This window comes from Vombatus ursinus, unplaced genomic scaffold, assembly GCF_900497805.2.
Source record: "Vombatus ursinus unplaced genomic scaffold, bare-nosed wombat genome assembly UNPS02014830.1, whole genome shotgun sequence".
Taxonomy (NCBI): domain Eukaryota; kingdom Metazoa; phylum Chordata; class Mammalia; order Diprotodontia; family Vombatidae; genus Vombatus; species Vombatus ursinus.
Window position 1 is genome coordinate 21,609,743 of NW_020954608.1, and position 16,789 is coordinate 21,626,531.

At 35.2% G+C, this 16,789-nt stretch overlaps 1 protein-coding gene across 1 annotated transcript in view; it reads right to left on the bottom strand.

Moving 5' to 3' along the window:
• The window catches only part of PCLO (piccolo presynaptic cytomatrix protein), a 539,133-nt gene extending 525,714 nt beyond the window's left edge, over positions 1 to 13,419 (bottom strand). The window contains exons 1-2 of the mRNA XM_027838890.1: positions 13,160 to 13,419; positions 4,614 to 5,856 (exon numbers count right to left, since the gene is read on the bottom strand). Of these exons, the coding sequence (XP_027694691.1) occupies positions 4,614 to 5,856; positions 13,160 to 13,419 (1,503 nt within the window). The remainder of the gene's footprint in view (positions 1 to 4,613; positions 5,857 to 13,159) is intronic.
• Between the last annotated feature and the right edge of the window lie 3,370 nt (positions 13,420 to 16,789).

Below are 16,789 nucleotides of genomic sequence, written 5' to 3' on the forward strand. Positions count from 1 at the left end.
AATATCACCCTCTATTGATTCAACAATGATCTTGATGTAAATGACTCCCAGATCTACATATCCATTTCTAATCTCTTTTCTGAAGTCTGGTCCCACAAGACTAACTGCTAATGGGAAATATCCAACTGGATATCTCATAGACACCTCACAAACAATATGTACAGAACTGGACTCATTATCCTTTTCTCAAGAATTCCTTCCCTTCTTCCCTCATTTCCATATTTATGTTAAAAGCATCACTATCTTTCCAATCATGCAGGTTGAAAACCTTAAAGTGATGCCTAACTTTCACTCTACCTCTTTCCTTGGTCAATTGCTGACTGTTGTAAATTATGCCTCTATAATATCTCACTTCACCTTCTTCTTTCTACTCACATAGACACTACTCTAGAGAAGGTCCTTATCACTTTTTAACCTAGAAAAATGCAATAGCCTTTTTATTGGTCCCCCTGCTTCCATTCTCTGCCTTTTCTAACAATCCCCCCCATAGCCACCAAACTCATATTCCAAAAGTACTTTCCTGCTAAAGAAACTTTAATGGTTCTCTCTTGCTTCTAAGAAAAAAAAGTAAACCCTCTTCTTTTTAACCCTTAAAACCCTTCCCAATTTGGCTTCATCCTACCTTTCCAGGCTTGTTTCAGCTTAGTCTCCTTTATGCCCATTATGTTCTCACTAGGCTAGTTTCCTTGTTATTCACCATATGTGACATTTCATCTTCCTTCTACATCTCCTGACACAGGTTACTCTGCAGTGCACAGCCCTCTCCCCTCTCCCTCAAAGAATCCTTGCTGTCATTTAAAGCTCAAGGTGGCCTTTCCTGCATAACATCTATCCAAACCATGACCTTCCCCTCAGCCCTCCCCTCTCCCAAATACCTTACATCTATTTTGCGTCTAATTTATATTTACTCTTCTGTGGAGATGTTGCTTCACCTGATAGAATGTAAGATTCTTGAGGGCAGGCACTTTTATTTTTGTCTCTGTATACCCACTGCCTAGCATAGTGCCTGATAAATAATAACTACTTAATAAATGCATAGAAAAATGCTTCTCAAGATATATGAAAATGGCAAAGACCATATATTATTAGAAAAATTTAAATGGTACTACAATCAAAAGAACAAAAAGTTAATTCAGAAGATTCCAGTAACAACTTGCCAACATACTTATTCTTCTACCTCTACACAAATCTTTATGAGAACAATCTACATGTGTATCAAGCACATATTTGATGAAAAATGAGATCTTTTTCAAATAATTTTCTACAGTAAACTACAGATTTACAGTCACATAACTGACAACAGTTCAGAGACTAAGATATCATCTAGTATTTGTTGTTTATTAAGTATAAAAACACATCTGATTTCATAGAGGAAAAAAATGAAGCTTTAAAAGCTCTTCTGAGATGGGCCTCCTATGCATCTTTTGAGATTATATAGGATTTCTTGAGAGACATAGCAAAGATACCTTTCCTCAATAGTTCTTGGCCCAATTATTAAGATGAAGCAAAACATAAAACAAGGAGAGATGGTCTCACCAAAGGTGGAAAAGGTACAGCAGCATCCAAATGGAAGAGAAATTCCCCACATATCATTAAGTTCTCCAGATGCTATTTACCAATAACATTATGCTGTCTGCAGCAAGGTCTAGGCTATTACAAAGACTTCTGAATGAAAGTCCCAACCACTAAAATGTTCAGGCTAAGATACCAGGAAAAAACAAGAGAATGAAAAATACCTATCCATATCATGATATTCATGATCAATATGCATGATCCAGTGAGGTGGAACATTAATACATATATTTAAGATAGTGACTGCAAAAAAAAAGGACAATGATATAGGCCAAGAATTCAAGAGGAGAGAAAGAGTACAAGCTGAAATGCATTTGGAAAATTGTGCAGCCCTTTCAAAAATACATGTTTCTTCCGAAACAAAAATTCAGCTTTTCAAAACCAATATTCTTTTGCTGAAGCTATGAGACCATGAATTTTAGCCTACACACAATCTCTAAAGAATCAAAATTAGGGGTCATCAAGAAATCACTGTAGGGAAAGGTGGTGAGCATTTTGTCCAATGGTGATTTGCATGCAGGAAGCCACATAATTGGGATGAATGACAATCTTGTGTTGAGATCAAAAGATGACTAATGAACTACTCATTTGCTCTAGTGATATTCATGTGATATTAAGGAACCAAGATGAAGGCCTCCAGCATATTGGGCTGACCCCAGATGGAAGATTTATTGAAAAAAACATTGGCAGAGGCTTCCCTAAATAAGATATGGATGGATTGTGGGTGTGCACCATTGGGAAAAGTACCCACATCAATGAGAACACAAACCATTTGAAGTAAGAAATAGCCCTTTGTTTCAACAAACTTGTCACTTCTTCACCCAGAGTTGAAAGTCATTCTTAACTTCTTCCTTATCCCCCATATCTAATCAGTCATCAAATCCTAATGAATCTACTAACAAGCTAGCTCATGTAAGCCCTCCCTTTTACATTCCCATCAGTATCATCTGAAGATCCTATGATTTAGGTCTAGATAGAAGTTCTGTGCCTTCTTTTACAAATAAAGATTGAAGACAGTCACACAGCGAGTCCTAAGATTTAAACCCAGATTCCCTACCTCCAAATATTGCATGTAGGACCTAATAGCTTCTATTAGGCATTAATACAATGGCTTTCTAACTAGCCACCCAAATTACAGTTTTTCTTTTCTCTAATCCATCTGATATATTACAGCCTGATTAATCTTCCAAAAGTATAACTAGAACTATGTCATTCTTCTGCTCAAAAATCTTTAATCAGATTCATACTTCCCTTTCTACTTTATATTGCTATTTGTATACATATCTTTTTGAGAGGAAAAGGCATGTCTTATGAATTCTTGGCATGAACTTAATATCAAGTTGAAATATTCTTTTTTTCTGAGTGATGTGGCAAAGTGGCAAAAATTCATATTTCATGAATCTTATTTTTTCTCTTTCATATTTTGATTTAAGGAGGGGAGGTTTCTGCCTGGTCAGTGTTATTACCTCATTAAAGGCAGTAGCCACTTAGCAATAGTAATATGAAAGAAATAACAAAAACCCTATCAGAAATTAGGAAGCAACATGATTGGTTAGTAATGTCTCATTTATCTTTATCTTGTGACCAATACGTGATAGTTCCCAAGTTTCAAAGTGTATTGATTGAATGATTATTAATGGCTAAAGTAGCTGCATGATGGAAAAAAAAAAACAGTGGGTTAGGTGATAGAAAACCTGGCTCTAAAACAATCTAACTGTGAATATGGGCAACACTCTTAATTTTCTAAACCTCCATCTTCATAACTATAAAATGGGCATAAAAACATGTACCATTTACCTCACCAGATGTTTTGGGGAAGGTACTATACTTGAACATTAAAGTACTATGTAAATGCCATTTTATTACTAACAATTAGTATTAAGATGCAACAGCATGGACAGTAGTCAGCTACATGATAATATACTGTTGAGATTGTAATATATTAAGGGAACACCTTCTGAACATACATTATCATTTTTAATTGTAATAATTATGATCACTAATGGAAATAAGATTTGTCATTAATAACAAAAGTCATTAGTAATACTGATTTTTATTCATTATGACTATAGTGCACAAGCCTTCTGTCCAGGGAATAATTAAACTGTATAAAGCTTTAAATTAACATGTACATGAGTCGTGGCTTATCCACTCCACCGACTGTCCCTCATTTGGTTTCCAAGGCCAAAATTCACTGTCTGCCCACTTACCAGCTGTTCTCCAGCCTGACTAGGCAATGCCATTGCCTTCCTTCAGGGATATTCCATTCACTGTAGAAAATGAACCAGGTCCTGTCCACCATCTGGACATCAAAACCCTACATTTTCAGTTCTAAGTCTGTAACATCCCTCTTTCATTTAATTAGGGTACCATAACTACTGCAAACTTCCTAATTTGCTATATCATCATGGCTTGCCTCATGATTTTGCTATGTAATATGTTCTCCTCTAGTAAGGATTTGCCACCTACTAAAACAACATCATTTTACTTTTAGACAGCAGTATTAACACTCAGCATGGTGCTAGATACACAGTAGGTACATTATTCAATAAACTTGGTGATTGGTGATATAAAACCAATTGTCAAACTGTATGAAAATCATAGAGCATCTCAGGAAAAAATGTCAGAATTGATACCAATAATGCTGAGAACATAGTTCACATTAATGTTTCTAAGAACTATGCATTGTTTTATGATAAATGTCAGGTTAAAAAAAAAGATATGCTCAGCAGAGTAGAAGGGAGAGTAATGATTTTTAGACATAATCTTTATTTGAATCCCAACTTACTACATACCACCTGTACATATAGAATGAAATAAGTCACTTAACATTTAAGGACCTCATTTTTCCTCACATGCAAAGGAAAGGGTTTCAACTAGATGTTATCTAATTTCCTTTCTATCTTTATGGCCTGTGTTTAATAAAGAGTGACATGACATTAAAATCATGAGATTGTTTTGAACAATACCATTTCAGGATAAAGACACCATTATCTAGATTCACTAACTCTAGAAAGAGAGACTACAATAAATGTACTGACCTCTGTTACATGTGGCGGACTGAACCCACACAGGCTACAGACAGTTGTTTGACACTGAGTGCAAGTATTATAATTGGCCTTTTCTGGCGTATGTAGCAGAAGTTCCGTGGTACTGCAAAGAGGACAAAAGGTTTTGCGGGGGGCCTGTGCTGATGTCAGTGCTGTAGATGGAAATGAAGTTGATTGTGGTTGCAAAGGTTTTCCAGGCTCTGCTTGTTGGCTTGATGGTTTTGTTGTCTGCTGACCAAGGGGTTTTGTTGGTCCTGGCTGTTGAGGGGGGGGTTTTGTGGTCCCTGGCTGCTGGGTGGGGGTCTTTGAAGGCCCAGGCTGCTGGGTAGATGGTTTTGTGGTCCCTGGTGGCTGGGTGAGGGTCTTTGAAGCCCCAGTCTGGGCAGTGGGTAGTTTTGTGGGCCCTGGCTGCTGAGTGGGTGGTTTTGAGGGCCCTGGCTGCTGAGTGGGGGGTTTTGTTGGTCCAGGCTGCTGAGTGGGAGGTTTTGTGGGGCCTGACTGCTGAACAGGTGGTTTTGTGGGGTTTGGCTGTTGGGCAGGTAGTTTTGTAGGCCCTGGTTGCTGGGAAAGTATTTTGGATGGGCCTTGTGATACTGATTTAGCAGGATCTGATTTTGCAGGGTCTAGCTGAGATTTGATTGGACCTCGCTGCTGAAGTTGTGATTTTGCCTGTTCTGATCGCGAATCTTCTTCTTCTGTTGACCCTAAAGCTTGAGTTGGCTTTCCTGTCCCAAGAGACTGAGGCTTGGTTTTTCCAGGTTGTTGAGGAGGTATTGATTTGGTAGTACCAGCTTGCTGAGATGTAACTTTGGGAGGCCCTTGTGGTTTTGTAATTGGTTTAGGGGACTGCTGTTGAGATGCAGGTTTTGTGATTCCCTCAGGTTTCCCCTGTTCCTTCTGAGCAGCTTTTTGTTTCTTGGTGGCTTCTTCCTGGGATACATCAGAGTCTGATATCAAATCAAAAGGGTTAAATTTATTTACAACAGATGAGACAGCACTTAATGGGTTGGAATCTGTGAGAAAACTAGGCATGATGCTTGACTTTTGTTCTTCTTTAAAATCCGTTCGAGATTTCGATTCTCTCAGGCTAGTAGTAGAAGGGCTCCTTCCAGGGGATTTCTGCTCAGTTCTCAAAGTATCTGTTGTTCTACTTTTACTGAGTTGTCCAGGATGCCCAGGATCTGGAGGCTTCCCTGGTTGCTTTGGATGATGACTGGTATCAAACTCTGGTTTCCTGGGACAGTAAAGAAGAAAAGGAAATAAAAATAATGGAATTTACCAATCAAGTAATCAACATACATTGATTTCTCACTTACTATGTGCCAGGCACTATGCTAGTCACTGGGCATACAAATACAAAGGATGTACTTGCAAACACTGTAAATTTGTATTAGTAAACATATAAAAATTCCCTATTCTGAAGAAGCTTGTATTGTTAAGGGATTCTAAGCAACATAAGCAATTCTAATATTAAGTATATTGATGGAGTAGACATTCCTAAAATTGGGTTGACTATATTCACAACATAGAAACAATCTAATAAGTAAATTTAAATAACTAGATAAATTCAGATTATATTTAAAATTTGCTTTGGAGCTGACACTATATTTCTTCTAGTTTACTGCATATCAATGACTAGGTTATCAAATACTTTGAAGTGATGCCCTTACTTTGAGGTTTCCTCATCTACAAAATGAGGTCATTGGGCTAGAGGATCTCTAACGTCCCTTCCAGCTGTAAAATCCTAGGATTCCTATGAAATGCAGAAAAGAGGTAGTTAAGTGTCTACAAGGCCTAGGGCCATTTCCCAATTAGCTACAGAGAAAAGGAGGGATAGAAATTCCCATAGATGGTATTGTAAGGTATTAATAAATGAATGTGTAACATCTTTAGTGAAAATTGAATGGGGTCTATGTATGTGTGCTACAATGCCTGCACATGTGTATATATGTGCATGAATACATTCATGATGTTCTGTTGCTCTTACCCAGTATTCCCACAAGATATATTTATCAAAACTTAATGCTTAGAAATTCAGGGGGTGGAACCATCATTTTATCCTGAAATTATCTATAGATAACAGTTAGAGTTCCTATACAAACTCTTTTATAATTAAGCATTCTTACAAATACTATTTTACCCATGACAATGGCACAAATTGAGGAGGATTTTTAAAAAGTTGTTCCTATATAAGTCATGAGAATTAAACCTTAGAGATGCCTCCTGGAGTGTAGCTAATACTGAAGAATGAGTTTAAGTCATCTAAGAGCCTCCCTAGAAAAGGCTCTATGAGTTGCTTAGAATCAGGAACTTCCATAATGACCATTTTCCTAAATGCTTACAATATAGTTTATACTTGTTGCTTGCTGGCACTAAAAGAGGATAAGCAGTTCCCTGGTTAATTACCTTCTACTTCTTCTTCCCCTGTTATTTATCATATTTCTTTCCAGGGCACAGAAAGATACAAAAGATAGGTTTTACTTCACTGTTTTGATGACATGATGCATTTTCAAACATCTATAATTATATATTTCAAGTGGCTGATCTTTTTTGCTAATACAGTTCATTTCTACAGGGATCCATGACATTAAGTTTTTTTTTTAAATAATGGATATTCTACTGATGAAGATGCTACTAGAACATGCTATACTGAAAAACATTCATTCTCATGGAATAAATTAGATTCTAAATATGCACTTTGTAAATGGGAAGACTTTTAATTTCAGTGAATAACTCTTCTCTTTGATTAAGAAAGACTAATGAAAAATGAACCAAAGCAATTTAGAATCAGAGAATATTAGAGCTAGAAAGGACCTCACGACATCACCTGGTCCAACCATCTCATGTTAATGAAGAAGACAATGAAATCCAGAGAAAAGTAATTTGTCCCAGTGTAGTAAGGTTATTAGCTTTGGCAATGCAAAGTCTGGGACCCATATCTCTTTACTCTCAGTTCAGTGCTATTCACACAGATAGAGTTTGCTGATAGCTAAAACTTAGGACAAACAACACCCTCAAGTTCTGTGAATGCCAAAGTTGAATATAAGATTTACTAGTTAAATGATAAATCTGTGAGCTTTGAATTTAATATTTTAGTAGTCATCTCAAATTCATATTGTTAAGAAATTACCCACTTCACTATGTAGAAGGCTGAGTACAGTTGGAAAATCTAATACACATTGAAAAGCAACTTACAAACTTACTTTTAAAAGGAAGGGAAATTTGTTTTACATGACTATGAATATCTACTAAAAAGAGTTTTCTTTTCTTTTCTTTTTCATTGACATCAAATGGGGAGAAGGTAAAAATTGAATTTTGCATATTTCATTAACTAATTTTAAAAATAAAGAAAAGAAATAAAATAAAATAAATGCCAGTTAATCCACACAAAATTTTTAAATGAAAGACTGATAGGAAATTGTCAGTACTGATAACCACATTAAGAGAAGCAGGTATAAGAAATAACATGTCTCAGTAGTCCTTATTTTAAGTATTAAAAAGAGAAGCTAAATTTTTATCTTACTTTCAAATTATGAAAATTCCAAGGTTGTTCACTTTTAAATTTCTAGCAAGTATTTTTATCTTAACATTGTTTGAACATTAATTCTTTACATGTTTCTATTTATAAAATGGAAAAAGCACTAAACTTCCAAGTTAAAAGTCCTACATTTGAATTTGGCTTTAATATTTTCTACAACTATAAAACTGTGAGAAAATCACTTAATATTTTTGAATCTCAGTTTTCTTACATGTTAAATGAGAATAAAAGCTATTGTCGTAAGCTGTAATAAGCTATGTAATTGTGAGGTATTATTTTTATTATTTATCATTCTACATAGACTTAAAGAAATGAGAGTACAAGCCCAAATGGGATATATTAAAAAAAAAAGATATGCAACTCATAATGAGGTTGGAATGGAGGGAGGATATCTCATCACTTTATGAACATTAAATAAGTCATATAGGTTCTAAAGCTTTTAGGGAAATAAACCCTGGGTTTTTAATTTACCTTACCCTTTGAGTTTATGATAGGTAAATTATTCACTTCAAAACAGATTAAACCACCTTCTTCAACTTGATTAACATCTACTTGTTAGCAATTGCATCTCCATCCCTTCCCCTAGGATGTAAATACCTCCTATCCTAGTATTTTAGAGATAATATTTTAATTTATTTTAATTAAAAAAGAAAAAGTTGGAAGAATTTTATACAAATTTTTGAAACAAGAGGAAAACTAATAGGTAACTAAACTGCTTTAGTATTTCAAAACTTAAATGTTTGAATTTTACATTGGCCACTATATAAAAATATTGTTGGTTGATAATAACACAAATCATATTCAGCTCAGAGTACAAGTTATGGGTAAGATTGACCTTTTTTGGAGTATTTGCAAGGAATGAAATTTCCTGGAGCAAATTATTATACAATTACTGAATTGAAATTCTCAACTCTAAGGTATTTTCAAATAGCAATTTCTCTGTGTTAATGTAGATAACATTTCTGGCTGCTCTGCTCTGAGGAAAAAACACACAAATAAAAGGTATTTTTTCAGAATATTTTGGAGCTTTCATGCTGTTCTTAGGACCCATACCCTGGGAACACATTATAGTTGATATCAATTTAATACAAATTTAATACAAATTATTTTAGTAATTCAGTAAATAAAATACCTTGGACAGAATCCATGACAAACCATCATTACATAGAATCATATTCTGATAAAAAAAGTTTTATAATGAATTTTCAACAAATCAACTTTCATTTTCTTATGGTTAGATTATTTTATCACATCCAACTCATATATGAGTTACCTAGAAAGTATACAAATAGCCATGCTGAAATTTTGACCTGTTTGTAACAATAACTAGCATTGTTACTGAAAGTTACTTTTACCAGCAGTTATAGCTTCATTGATTAAAAAGAAGCACTAATTATATGAAATTTAAGACTCTTCATTGTTAGGAAATGTGTACATCACTATATTGACCTCACTGCTGGAAGCGTTTACTATTAATTGTTGTAATTATGGATAGCAAAAGAACCAGAGAGATTAATACCTAATAGCTGTCAAAGGTGATGTTACTGGAGTGTAAAATAAGGGGAAATTGAAAGGGAGATATAATTACATGACTAGAAAAAAAATCTTTAAAATGTACATCTCAGCCAATCATAGTTTGGTGGTTAATAATCTCTTAATGTAGCATCTATGCAGTTAAACAACAGGAAAAAATTGATTGAATTATAAATGATATACTGTGTTACAACTTTCTCCAACTTTCCCCAACTACTGTTATCAAAACTTCAGTCCCACAGTTCTACTTTCAAAGTGCTAAAATAAAAAAAGTATATCCTATATTCCTCTTAAAACCTGGACATTATTTCACTGTAGGAGAAAGCAGGTTAGTTGTAACCATTGCCTATGAGAGGCTGAAAGAAATGCTCAAGGAGATATCAAAGGAGAATAGTATCAGTGAAGACCTCAGATTTCTAAAACAATATCCTGCTAATTAGAAGTGACTCTCAGCAAAGTACTTTAGAACTGAGCCATCTGTAGCTGAAGAAAACATTAAGAAGGAAAGGTAACAAAATTACATTTTCTCATGTGTATAAAAGGGATCAAAATAACAAGGAGCACTTCCTTTTTCACCTTTAATCTTCTACCATACTGTCTAACTCTCCATGCCTAGCCCTTCTTTTGATTTCAATGCCCTTTTATCATGAGATTTGAATTCTTTTCCCTGACAGGTAGTTATAGGGGGGAAATATCCCATAACATATCTTTTGAATTGGTATATTAAACAGCAGTCATAATAGTAGCTGTCTTATGCTAGAGAGATATAAAAGAACCAACAGAAACATCTAATACCATTTACAGATTCACAACTTAGCAGAGTGCTGAGGTGCATAAAACTGGAGAATTGAAGGTGATCTTAGAGATCACCAAATTGAGAGAACTGAAGTCCAGAAAGAATAAATGATTTTTCCCAAAGTTCTCAATAGCTAGTTAATAGCAGTCAGCACTAGAAGCTGTCTCTTCAATCCAACTCCAGATCTCATTCCACAACATCAGCTGCTTTTTCATAAGTCTGTGAATATGTGCCTTTCACGTATGATAAAATATATGGATAGTACAAAACAAACCACTAACAATGAAAAACTGAAGCAAACAACTGTCCAAAAAATGAAACACAACCATATCTGATTGCAATATAACTAATATTACTTATTAATAATGTAATGCCTTAACTTTTTCAATATACTTTTACAGATGTTATTATAATTTACCTTCACAAAAATAACCATTTGAGGCTGATATTATCAAACATATTTAATAGATGAAGATGCTGAGGTACAGGTACAGTCAGTAATTTTTCTACTTTATTATGGACAATTTAGGACAGTCAATATGGAAAACAGAGGTGTGAATATGTGTGAGTTTGTGCACACAAGCATGCATGTGTGCACTTGTTTCTTTTTTTATCATTATTGAGAGGAACTGTGTGCTCTAATTATAATAATAGTCTCCTAAAAAGGGAAACAAATTGAAGCTATTTACAGAGAGGCCTATATCTCTGAAAAGTGGAAATGTAATGTAGATATCAGAAAGCTTGTATATGTCTTCTCTGTGGATTCTATTTGACACTAATATCTTGAGACTGAAAACCATATTGGTCATAGGTATTGTTGTACAAGTGATAATTATGTGACTGTGGCTAAAACAAAAAATATCTATTACATATAGATTCATAGACTAAAATGCTATTCTTTAAGCTGTCCTATGAATAGAAATTAAAAGCAAAAAAAAAAAAATCACAGCTAGTATTTTCTAGGTTGTTTAACCAGTGTCCTGGACCTCTTGAAATAACTTTTTCATGAGACATTGAAAAAAATATTATTACCAATTAATTTTGAAAGACAGATGGGCCTCAATTTCCTCATCTGTAAAATCATGGAACTAGATGTGAATTACTAAGAAGTTCCTTTCCAATTCTATGATCCTAAGAAGCTGTGTCAATTAATATTAGTTTAAGAAATAATATTGAATCCTAATTCATAATTTCTAATAATTCAAGTTTTCAACAAATATAAGTGACATAGAAAAAACTGGAATGATTTTCAAAAACATTTTCCTAATATTCTGAAATATTGCTGAAATCATATTTTATAAAGTTAGAGGAGTCACAAGTTTAATGGGAATAGTAGTTTTCTTGGTATATTAAGGTTTTTAATCAAGAGAAACCTCAATAGATTTTGAAAATTTTAAATATTAAAATAATATAATTTTCATAAAATATTTTTCAACATTTCTTCTAAATACACACATATATTAATCACCTATTTCAATTATCCTTCCAATAAACCCAATTATCTCATGTAAATTAAAATACTATTTACTTCAAATAAATAAATGAAAAATTATACTCTGGTTTCTATTTTTTCTTTCCCCTTCAGGTTTAGACACCTTCCCTATAAGAAAATAAGCACCAATGTTTTCCCTCTTAGATTGTGATCACAGAGGGAGACTCATTTCAGGACCATGGATAGGGAAGTGGTCCTTTTTCTCTTCCCCAGAGGTGGTGAGCCTGTTTACAATAATGGGGGTTGGCCAAGCATTCTGTCCATGATTGTGCACACTTCTTACTGTTACTAATTAAGAAAAAAAAAATAATTTATTTGAGATAGGAAGGACGAAAGTGGGGAGAACATTAGCAGGTTACTATTAATCGTCTGACTCACATTTGCTAAGGAAGGTAACTAAGGAGTTTGTCATCTTTCTGTAAATATATACTGTTTGTTACAAAATGTATATAAATTATTTCCAATTTAATAAAAGTTACAACATGTACTTCTATGAAATAAAGTGATACTTTGGCATATACAAAGGGTAGATTCATAAGATTTAAAATTATACTGATAGACATGCCAGAAAAATACTAACCTACTGATTGGTATATGCTACAGGATGCTTCATTATTCTCATAAAATAGTTATATCCGAGCTATACCCCTTGATTTCCTTTAAGGGTGAAAGAAAAGAAACAACCACCAAGAGAACGGAAGGTATTATTAAAGATATCATTAACTGGGATGTATAAAGGGAATAAATTTCTAATATTCTCAAAGATAAGATACAGGCAAAAATACTACTCTAGCTCACAACACATCTCGTATTATTTAAATAGAATACTTCCAGATTAATATATTAGAAACGCCTCTGGATGTCATCCGATAAGAAGAATCTGAAAGAGCAGAATTACAACTTAAAACCATTCTAAAATCCCATCATAATGTAATGCTTGGCTATTTCAGCAAAACTCTACTAGAAATCCTTTTTTTTTCCCTCACCCATCCAGATAGCAAATGATCACTGTATCCCCACCCCATTAGTGAGAATAAAATAAAGGGAGGTTACATCTATGCACCACTCTACTCACACATACGTGCTCACACATATGTGCCTATGGAGCTGTAACACGTTTGCATAGACATATATATATGTATATATATATATATGTATACATATAATGCTGTGCATGCCTTTGCATAGAAGGTGGTTCCGCTGCGGCGGGGGGGACGTTTCCTTTGGGCAGCCCCTGCGCCCTTGACATGACAGCAGCGATCTGTCTCCTCTCCTCCTCGCTCAGCTGGCTCAGATCCGCCTCCATGCCGGCCGGGATCATGGTGTGTAAGGTGCTCCCCGCCCCGCCGTCCCCTCCTCCGGCTGCTGCCGCCGCCGCCGCAGCAGCTGTCAGCCCTTCAGGGAGACCTTCCCCTTCCAAGCTCGCTTCGTTGCCCATGGCTCAGGGAGGCTCCTCACAGGCGAGCTCCCCACCCTCCTTTGCCTCTTAGCCTAGATGCAGGCAGCCAGAAGGGGAAAATAACCCCCTACTCCTGCTGTCGGGCGTGTAGACGGACAGATGTGACTCCACGGGTGAAGGATCAGGCTTCCCTCCTTTCTAGTACACAGCTGGATGGCTGGAGCGGAAGTCAGTGGATTACTCCTGTTCGCAGGTAATTGTAGCTACTGCTTCCTCCATGTTGGCCGGTATCAAACAACGTTTGCTAGAGATCCCTCCTGGCTGCTGCAGCTCCTGCTTCCCAAGCTAGAGAAGAAACAGATCTGAGCCGTGCCGGGCTGGTTCCGTCCCCTCCCTCTCTTTCTCCTCCACCTCCTCCTCTCCCTCCCTCTTCAGTGAGCATGCTCCTCTCAGAACAGGTGATTTCTCCACCCCACCCCCCCCAACCACTCCCACTCTGATTTTCCTTTTTTCCATAGCCAACTCACACTAATGCTTTTAAAGGTATAGGAAGTGCATAGAGAAGCTGACTAGGAGGGAAAAGCCAGTGTGTTTTTTGTTGTTGTTGTTTTTTCAGGCATTGCTCAGGTTGCCTTAATCTGGATTTTAGCCTACTGGAAGAGGTCTAGGGGCTTTATGGGCTGCTTTGCCTCATGGGATTTGTAGTTTATATTTCCCAGGAAAGACTCAGTCTAAAAGACCCTTGAAAAGGGTTCAGGTAATTGTAGTCTTCTTAGCTAAGAGGCCACTAGAAAAAGATTAGCACCTCTTGAGTACTATGTTTCTAAATATTATGCAAGCTAGTTCATTTAACTGGAGCTCCTTCGCACATTAACTAAAAGCTCCTTTAAATGGTGTACTTTCAGTAAACCAGACAAGGTTGAATATTTATAAATACTCTATTTCCTAGGTCTGTGGATTCTCCCATTTGTAGAGAATTATGGGAATCGTAGTTCCAGATGTCATAATAGCACAGTACAGGAACGGGCTTTAATGATCGATCTTTATATTGCTGACTGCTAAAACAGAAGTCATGCCTAACATATTTTCCTTTGGTGCTAGTTGTTATCCAGTATGCCGTCTCTACTCTGCCCCCAACTGTTCTCTTTGCCAAGTGGGTCCATGGTCAAGAGACTAAAGAGAAGAAAAGTCTGATAACTATCAAAGAAATACAATTGAAAATTAAAATATAAGTGTTATTTAAATAGTTCCTTAAAGATTGCTACAATATTTTATTAGACACAGGGCAACACCTAGAAAAGTGAACAACTATACATGTTGCTTAATGAACCTCTAGTCTTAATAATAATAATAATAATAATAATAATAATAATAATAATAATAATTCCTACTCTCTCAAGTGATTCCAAAATGGTTTCATCATTTGTGTTCTGCCTGCATGTTTTCCTAAAACTTTAAAAACCACTTCGACACATTTTGTCATTATGTCCATTTCCTCAAACAAATTCATGTTGAATTTCTGCAGGGGGAATTTTTTTATAGGTTAAAAATCAAATCACAGCATAAACCATGTCCTAGGGATCAGGTATCTAGAAGAGCAGCCATTTTTAACTAAGAGCACATCAAGTTACCAAGGCTTACATCTTATCCACTTTGCAGTGTATCTACATTCCAAGCAAAATACTCTTCTAAAGATACAATCATTGCACCACATAAAAAAGCTCTGATGGTTAACAAAATAAAATCACTTATTTAAAAATCTTTGTATTTTTTTCATATCAACAAAGCAGAACAAGAGGAACATATTTAGTTACCATCACATAATTTATTCTTAAGTGTATTATGATGTGACTTTCATAATTGTAAGGATAAAAAATTATTAATGAAATCAGAAACAAATAGAATTGTAAATCCTTAGATTAAACAGACCAAGTAACTTAGCTTCCTTTTGACCATAGTAATAAGAAAATACCAAAATTTCTTTTTTGTTCCTAAAGGATTTTTAGCTCTGGTTTAGGCTTCTGTGCAGCCAAATATAAGTATACAAGGACACACTTTCAGGTCCTTGGGACATTCTATAATTGATCCATACCCAGGATTTACAGAATTCAATATATATGCCAAAGTGAAGACAGTAAGAATGATGAAGGGGGAAGAGGAGGAAAAATGAAAGAATCATATTGTTTCCCATCTCCACATGAATCAAATCTAATCTCCAAAATTGTATAGCAAGACCCTCTCCTATTCTCCCTGTTCAGGCTTTACTACGATTAGACTGAAAAATCATCATACCAAAGACTCTGTCTTACATATCATTTTCCTTCCTTCCTCAAATATTGTCAATAGTTCTTTCAAAATTGCAAATACTCTCAGGATGCTAGTCCCCAAATCTCAGTTGTTTCCTGCTCATTTTCCAGAGTTAATCATTGGCCATCAAACTTGGATTAAAACCAGGACTTCTTGGTGTCCTGGTCACTTCCTAAGCAGTTGACTGACAAAAAATACTTATTTTTAGTCTCAGCTTGTCTTACTCACTATCTTCCTTTCCAACTGATATAGTAATCTACATCTCTAGATAACCTGATCTTCAAATTCCCTGTTTACTTACTCCAATAATCTGGTTCAGCTTTATTTCTCTTGGACTATTTTCCCCTGCCTTAGCTATGGTTTTTACCTCTGAAGACAATAACAATCTGAATTTGTTTTTTAGCACTTAGACAGTGTTTAGAAGTTGCTTCCATTGAGTGGGGTAACCCAGTCTGATAGTACCTTTACACACATCATTCAAATAAGGATTAAGCCTCAGGACTAGTTATTGCCTAAGAAAAATGTTAAAAAAGCAAAAGTGAAAAAAGTAGTAACCCTAGAGAGAAGATTTCAACATTATCTGCATTAACATGCAAGAAGCTAAATATCCTAGAAATAAACAAAAATGACATAATAGTTCTTTGAGAAAATATTTCTTATACTTAAAAATGAAAAGAAAATATAGTTTGCTTCTCTGTACTCTACAATTGTTCTTTTTGAATGTTGATAATTGAAACATCTTTTTTGTGGGAGTAAGAGGGACATCTGGGTCTATAATTACATCAGAGGAAGAAACTCTATGTGTGTACAGTCCCTCCACTGATGCAGATTGGCAACTCATTTAAAGCTTATAGTCTTAAAGGGGGACCAGATCCCAATCTCATATATCACACTGATTTTTCAGAACACGGATTGTACTAATTTTATTCTATTTGCATATATATGAAAGGCATTCACATCTGTATTCAGACTGAGTTCCAGTTCTTCTATTCAGTCTAAGTTGAAACAGTTTAGAACTTACCTATTTGATAAGGATCCTGCTATAACAAGGATCAAGATGTATTTTTATTAGCTTCTTAAATGATTGCACTGCTTTTTAATT